This window comes from Wasmannia auropunctata, unplaced genomic scaffold (genome assembly GCF_000956235.1).
Source record: "Wasmannia auropunctata unplaced genomic scaffold, wasmannia.A_1.0 LD335341.1, whole genome shotgun sequence".
NCBI lineage: Eukaryota > Metazoa > Arthropoda > Insecta > Hymenoptera > Formicidae > Wasmannia > Wasmannia auropunctata.
The window spans coordinates 7,555-15,978 of NW_012027549.1; the positions used below are offsets into that span (position 1 = coordinate 7,555).

General features: G+C 28.2%; 2 protein-coding genes across 2 annotated transcripts in view; one reads left to right on the forward strand and one right to left on the reverse strand.

Moving 5' to 3' along the window:
• The window catches only part of LOC105457210, a 10,982-nt gene extending 7,502 nt beyond the window's left edge, over nt 1–3,480 (forward strand). The window contains exon 2 of the mRNA XM_011701733.1: nt 3,254–3,480. Within this exon, the coding sequence (XP_011700035.1) occupies nt 3,254–3,480 (227 nt within the window). The remainder of the gene's footprint in view (nt 1–3,253) is intronic.
• Nucleotides 3,481–5,266: 1,786 nt separating this feature from the next.
• LOC105457205 lies at nt 5,267–7,509 on the reverse strand. Its single transcript, XM_011701728.1, has 5 exons — nt 7,278–7,509; nt 7,012–7,074; nt 6,810–6,872; nt 6,606–6,719; nt 5,267–5,795 (listed from the first exon to the last, which is right to left on the reverse strand). Exons 1-5 carry the CDS (start codon nt 7,356–7,358, stop codon nt 5,406–5,408), a joined length of 711 nt encoding a protein of 236 aa, XP_011700030.1. The 5' UTR covers nt 7,359–7,509; the 3' UTR covers nt 5,267–5,405.
• Between the last annotated feature and the right edge of the window lie 915 nt (nt 7,510–8,424).

Sequence of the window (8,424 nt, forward strand, 5' to 3'; positions counted from 1 at the left end):
TAAAATCGAATGTCTTCAATTGTAGTCGTAAAACTCCTTTTAGGTATTCATTCTTTGAGAAACTTGTTTGCTTTACTCGACACAGGAGACAAACTATACTAACCGCATCTATCTGAAATATTTAGGCCTGTAAAGGATCAAACTTAAGAAAAATCATAGCTATTTGAGACCTCCGGTCTGCCATCACTATGTCAGGCCGAGAATTTTTCGCTTTATCCTCGTAGAAGAAATCAAACTTTAAAACTTGTTGGAGAGCACATCTAGTAAACAGTAACAAAAAATCATCAAGAAACTCGGTATTCTTTTGAGAATTGAATCCGTTATGTATATAGTTCAAATACACAGTTCAGTCTATCCATTTTCAATTTATGATTCCATATTTTGAAACTTATTATTTGGACACTATGGACGCATACAAAGTTTTCACAATTTGACAAGTTTTATTTCGATAATTCTTTTTACTCTTTCTCACCTGTAAACGACGGATAGTTTTGTCTTGTAGCTTCACGTTACAAGAAAGCGTTATCAGTTTTAATTTTTGATAGAAATTTGTCACACAAATTTTTTAATGTGCTGACTGTTAAATGGGTTCTTTATGTTTTTGTTTCACATTTGTCCGGGTAATTCTTAATTTATTAATGGTATAACTAATGACTAATTGTAAGTAAAGTTCGAAACGTTTCAGGATTTTTAAAATTAATATAATCAATTCTTTTTGAATAAAATGTGAATAAATTATTTAATTTGTGATTTAAATTTGATCGTTTAATTGACGTAGTTTGTTATTCTTATTGCTAGCAAAAATACAAGTTGCTTTCTTAATTATTATTAGTACAAAGAAAAAGTTATCGCATTGCCAATTCTTTGCTGTATACAACATAGACATTTTATTTCTTCCCTCGTAATCTCGTTACTTTTATACGTATTTCTGACGATAAAATCGCTATCTGTCGCCTTAAACGGTCGCATACAAGGAAATTGATTTCCATAGCAAATTCGATATATTCATTTTGTTGATTTTTCCATTGATAGCTGTATTATAAGGACGATCTCGATTGTCGTTTTCCCACGTAATTTTTCACAAATCGACGAATATCCCTATCGAACAATCTGTTTTCCGAAAAAATAAGAGAAAAGAAATAGTCTACAGAAAGAGATGTGCGTCGGATTTACAATCGTGTCATAGGTATATTTTTCATCCGATTATATTGTATTTAACAAAAAATGATTTTTTTCGAGCACGAAAATGAAGATAATTATTTCCCATATTTTGATGTTGAATATCAATTCTGTTTATCCAATTCAGATCTACACATAATTTTGAAAAATTTATCCTTAAACTTGAAAAAAAGCTAAATCCTTAGTCTCTATATTAATCACAAATAAAGAATGAATTTTATATTACACGTAAATATCTTTTTAACCATCGACAAAACACATCGTTTTTTAAGGTTTAAAGATCTTAACAACATATTTAATAAATAACTAAATAAATTTAGTTTTAGTTCGCTTGTAAACAATAGTCAGGACAAGAGGCTAAAGACGAGCGAAATATAGGTGTCAGTTAATATTTAAATATTTAACTATGATTTTACATACTCTAGCTTCAACGAATTAACTACGAGCGGTTACTAGATAATTAGATTATTAGATAATCCAATAAAAAAGAATTAGATAATTCAATAAAATTATTAACAATAATTTACCTCTGATTTGATTTTAGTTAATATTAAAAATTTCTTAGATTTAAATTAAATCATATGTTTAATTCGAAATTAAAGTGTAAAAATTACTTTAAGAAATAAGATATATTTATATAAATAATTTTTAAATACAATTGAAATGTTACAAATTAATTAACTAATATCGGATTCAACGCAGCATTTGATTGAAACAGAATCGTATCATCACGCTGTTAAATAATTTAATACTGATGCTGAGTACTGATACTTACTTGTATCTAATAAATCACCCCCCTTTCAATCAAATGCTGCATTGAATCCGATAGTAACGGCTCGCAGTTCGTTGAAGCCAGGGTATGTAAAATCATATAGTTATATTTAAATATTAACTGACACCTATATTTTGCTCGTCTTTGGTCTCTTATCCTGACTAACATATTAAATTTTATTTCCAATAAAATTTCTTTAACACGTCACATATCGAGCTAAATTGTAGTATGCCAGAACGCACTAAAATAGTTTTTCTTACAAATTGCTCGAAATTGTAACGTAATAACAATTTGGTAAAGGAAATCATATTCAGCGTCCAAAAAGAAACTACGGGAAACGATTACTTACTTTCGTTTTTGTGAATTTTTTTATAAAACAGTGTTATCGTGTTTACATCTGCTTTCCGAGTCTGACCATATCCAACTGCGCGACTACTTGTATTAGTAAAACTTTTCGTGAGTAGATATTTTAAAAAGGACAATACATTTTGCAAAATAAAATATTGAAAAAATACGAAAAGTAACAGGATAGAATTAAAGTGATCCCAATATTTTGAACAATCGTTATTTTACACGGTGATTTGGAAAAACGCATTTTCTCTGCGTCTGTCGCCTTTTTGCTTCAACGCCATTGTTTTTATAAACGTCAGATGTCAGGTATTGTCACGGATATTCAGTTACGTTCGTCCAAACAAGCTGAAAAAAGGGGGCAAAAATGGAATGTCTGTTTTGATCAAACCTCGCTTCTGACTAGTCTGACTATAAGAAACCATATTTTCTTCATCGCGTCTGACCAGTTTCTATTGCTAACTCCTTCGCTCTGACAATTTTCGTCAGAAGAAGAAACTATACTTATATTTGTTGTAATATTGTTATTAGTACATCATACTCACAGTCGCATCTTCATATAAAAGTATGTATAATGTGACAATTTTCGTTAGAAGGAAGAATTATTTATATTGTATTTGTTGCAGTACCTATTATTTATTAGTACACCGCAACTCACAAGTCTGCCTAGAAAAGTATTTTATGTTAAAAAAAATCTCGTTTAAACTGTAAGATGAAACAATAATATTTGTTTAATTTAAAAAGTAAATTTAAAAACAACGGATATATATATATATAAAATATATATATAAACTTCCATATTTAATTATATTTTCTTTCCCTTAACCGATTTGTATTTCTCATAATATTTTATTGTGTTTCTAAAATAAATGTCGTTTATTATTTCATATAACATTCCGTTTTGAAATAAAATATCCGAGACTGAACTACTCCTACATTACAGATTCGTTACAGTGTGTGTCTATTATTACAGGCGGAATAGCGTGATGAACATACGGCCTGGCAATTTTGACGAGATCGACCGATCGGTGTTCGATCGTTTTTCAAAAAGGAACATCGACGAGATCGATCCCGTATTCGACAGCTTCTTCAAGCGGAACTTCGACGAGATCGATCGAGCTAGTTGGAGCGGATTTGTCAAGAGGCTCAATAATTATCTGGCAGACAGACAGCGACGTTAATTGGCGCAGGATAGAAGAGACGGGTGGAAAGGGGTTGCGAGAAGGGCATAGAAAGGGCGAAGGGCAAAGAGAAACGCAGCGAGAAACATCACAGAACGCGAATTGTGTACACTTGCTCTATTTTTTTAAAAAAACTCGTTTAATCTACGCAAAATTTTGAAAAATATCTCACACTAATTAAAATCATCTCTTTGCCGTTGCTGTTTTCTAATGGCTTACAGATTTAAAACCAAACTTATTACATCGAATTTATTACATTGCAAAACGCAATCGTGAAATTATTTTTTCAAGTAAAGCTGTAGCACATTTCTTAATTGACAAAATTGCTTATCGTAATCTCTTTTTCTCGATATGCAAAAAAAATCATTAGACGTACTTTCAATCCCAAATATTAGAGGATGAACTAAGAAACATGATAACTATTTCACTTTCAAGATAATTATGCAAAAATTTAGTATTAAAAAATTATCAATTTCAACGAATTAAACTTTGATGAAAATAAATAAACTTCCGCATGTTTCAATTAAATTTAATGTAGATTTTTTTGATAGAAATTGTTTTTAGCTGATATATTCTTAAAAATATTTAATAATTACTAACTTTAATAAAAATTAAACACAGTAAAGGCCTATTTCAAAAATTTTTAATAGAAATAGAATCAGTGGCTGAAGTTAAATATTTGTTAGTTCATCCTCATTAAGCAAAATTGACGAATACAAGAAAATTATTTTTATCTAATTTGAATTCACGAAAAGTTTTCTGCATAAAGATGTCTATAGTATGCATGAGAATAAATTAGAGTTATCATTTACTTTCAAATATAATTCTTAAATAAAATAATTGGATTTATTCGAAAGAAGCTCTTATTCTCGCTGTATCTTCAAAAATTTTTTGAAACACGCTGTATCTTAAAAATGGCTAATTTACATCTGAATTAACAGTCTGTTACTATTGATGTGTAATTAATTGTATATATTAACTCAACTCAGTGTGTATGAATCTCAGAATTATGTAGTGCAAAATTGAATGCAATCAAATCTTAGGAAGAAAAATGATAGGAAATACAAACATTATGATGTGTCATTTCTCCTTAAGAAAAACTTGTTTGAAGGAGAGTTTCTTGTTCAAAAATACTCAAATATCTTTATGTCCAAAGTATGACTCGGCAAAGATATACTTCTTCTCTCTTTGTAATTTAGAAATGATTTAAAAATTTCGTCACTTTGACGAAATTTGAACGATCAGTGATCGGATAAAATGTATCACGTGGTCCTCTCTACTCGTGTGCTGTCTTCTGCAAAAATGTACTATCTAAATAAAATAAAAAAAATGATAATAAATTGCTGACTAATTGAATAACATAAAAAGGTTGCAAATATCACACAATTATAAAAATATTAAAAATATTATTTCTTTAAGTGACATTATTTAAAATAAAATACACATGTAAAATAAAATACACAGTACATATACAACCTTTTCTTAGAATAGTTTTTACCTTATAAATATAAGTATCTATATTTTATAATATTATATAGCCTATTTTAATGAACAATTATTTTCTGAGGATATGACATTTGCATCCTTTTTATATCGTCTTCAATCATTATTATGTAGAAATTTTGAAATTTTTAAAATTATAATTATCAATTATAATTTTTAAAATTATAATTATCAATTATAATTTTGATCAATCATTTACAATTATAATTATCTTTGTATTGACTCTTTGGTATTGATAGCAATATTTTTTACAATAGTGTAATATCTTTGTGCTACACAGAAATACTTGGCCGGACACAGAAAACATATTTATTTATTATATTTCACAGATACAATTTTTTCTGCATTTTTACGAACAATGACAATTATCAAAAAAGAAGAGATCAAAAGAAATACGACAATAAACTTGTCCGATGGTCATTTTAAGTCTCGCATTTCCAGGATGGTCGAAAGCCAATGGGTTTTGCATCAATTACCGGTCTCGAATCATTCAACAGCTGAACCTCTGGATATGCAGGCGTACGTGGTCTTTCTTGTTTCTCAAGCATCGTCATGTTTGAGAGATCGGTATCGTGTGATTGTAACGTAAGGAACTTCGAACTCACAATGGAATTATGCGGCTGAGAATCTTTCACTTCTGTGGAAGTATTTGCTCGCAATCTTCTCGGCGTTCGCGGACGGTCTGATTGCTGCTGTAATTGCTGTTGCTGTTGCGATCTTTTTCTTGCCATGAGAATGCATTTGACTTCCTCATTGATGTCAGCCGGCGTTTCAATCCGCACGCTCTTCGCATTGTAATTCATTCTTACTAGCTGATATAAAAATCACGCTTTTAACTTTTATACCTTATAAGCAAATTTAAATGTACATAATTTTTTAAGTGGATAAAGAATGGATTTATTAATGTCTTGCTTCTCAGAAAAGACAAGCTAGTATAAAAAAAATTAATGCATATAATGACATCATGTCTTACACATTTTAATTGAGCTAAACTATAATAATAATTAGGAAACGGAATAAAATTCTTTAAAAAAAATTTGATTTTAAAAAATATTATATTTATTATAATAATAATGCACTCTGTATAATATATTTTATTTGATAATTTGTGATATATTTATGTTTAAAAAAAAACCAATAGAAAACGATAGGAACTTATAGGATCTGCCAAATATTCTATCGTTCTTTTTCTATTCCGAAAGAAATGTTACCGTTTCCTATCGTTTTCTATCATTATCTGATAAAAGCAATTTTAATCGGTGAAAAATATCAATAGAATTTCTAAAGTAACTTATTGCTTTATACTGTTTTGATGAAATTTATCATATATAAATGATTAAAACATTATCCTAATGAATTGTTTATATATATATAATTCTTTCACGGTTCATAACTTATACGATTAAAAACGATTACATCGTTTTTATCGTTTTCTATTTATCGTTTTCGATTTTTTTTACAAGGATATAGCATCTGAAATGCATCCTTTGTTCTGTTTTGTATTATTTTATTGCGAGATACTGTTTTATCCCAAGTTTACTACAATCTACATCGAAGTTTTATTTATTTTTAAATTAAAAGTAAAAGCTTAGTCATTAATTTATCGTTTAATATAATTGTACCTCGAGCAATCCTTCCTCCAATTCGGAATAACGTTGCAACAACAGACCAACTCTCGAACTAAATTTCGTTAAATGATCGGTAATGAACAATTCTCTGGCAATGTCCTCCTTCATCTGTACGAGTAATTATATTAAAAATTATCGACATTAATGTGTTGTGCCATTCTTTAATTGTTGAAGATAATTTAATTATACGAAGTATACCTGATTCATTCCTTCGGAAACCTTCGAGCTGATATAATTGAGGCTCGCACGTGATTCAGAAATCTATAGAATATTATACCAATATATTATTTGGATTATATTACTTATAATATTAATTCCATGTAAAATATAAAGATTTAAGTAATTGTATGCGTAAATTAAAGAAAATTTAAGGTATATCGTTTGCTTTCACATGTATTACAATTGAATTAAATTTCTCGGCTTCGGCCATAATCTGATAATGTGCTCTCATCACTCGGAAAAACTGAAATGTTATAATGTATATTGTATAACCAAGTATTTGTAATATGGTAATTAAACTTTAATATGAAATATATTTGTCTTCGTGTGCATATAATGGCTAGTACTCTTTAATAAAGTGTAAAATACGAGTATAAAATACAACGTATTTTTCATTTACAATAGAATTTTAATATAAAAGAATACATAAAAATAGTTGTAACTTACGCGTTGACACATATACAATACAATAGTCGCATTTATCACCGTGAAGATTATGCTAGTAAAGAAGCGATATATCAGATACATAACTATTTTTTTTTCAAATATCTTAATCAGGCAATTTCGAGAATAAACGCTTAACTTAAATATTATAATGGTATTTTGACAACATCAAAAGAAATGACAGATTAAAAATTTTTCTGTTTACGTATAATATAACCTGCCAAAAATTTTAGATTCGGCTGAAGTTTGATGAAGATATATATAATTTAGATAATCAAAAGTGAGTTGACGCGAGAAAACCAAATAATCAATCATGTGTATATTACTAAATAATATCAATAAAGTTTTTGAAAATATTAAAAAAGAATTAGTATTTATATATGATTAACAAGATCATATATTTATATAAAGTAACAAATTTCCTCAATTTCTCTTTAATTTCGAATTCATCAATTCGTGGTCAAATATTTTTGATATATATATATCTCGTTTAAATATAAATACATGTCTGTCCCAAAATAAAACTAATTCTGGAAAAACCGTTTTATTAAAAATACATTTAATATTTTTTAAAGTAGGATCCTTGAGCGTCAATAGAACGGTTCCAGTGTTGCTGCCACTTTTCGTAGCAGCGCAAGAAATCTACAGGTCCATCTATAATGAGAGTAGTAAATCGTAAGCCGTAAGAAATTGACCAATTATAAATTATATGGAGCTTATAATAATAATAATAATAATAATAATAATAATAATAATAATAGCTTATAATAATAGCTTATATAATCGAATATAGAAAGAATAATCAATTATGATTGGTCAATTTCTTACGGCTTACGACTTATTACTCTCATTGTAGACAGTCCTTTAAGGTCCATCTACAATGAGAGTATAGTAATTAAAGTCGTAAGCCGTAAGAAGTTGATCAATTATAAACAAATATAAAAAGAATTATTGTCTATGATTGGTCAATTTCTTACGACTTACTCCCATTGTAGATAGACCCGGGAAAAAAAGTTTCACATATACCTAATTATTATATATATAATTATATGCAAAATATGTCCATATATGTTTCTTTCCTTTGTAAAATTATTCTTTAATACAAAATTGATAATAATAAGAAGGAAACATAAAAAATAATTAAAAGAAT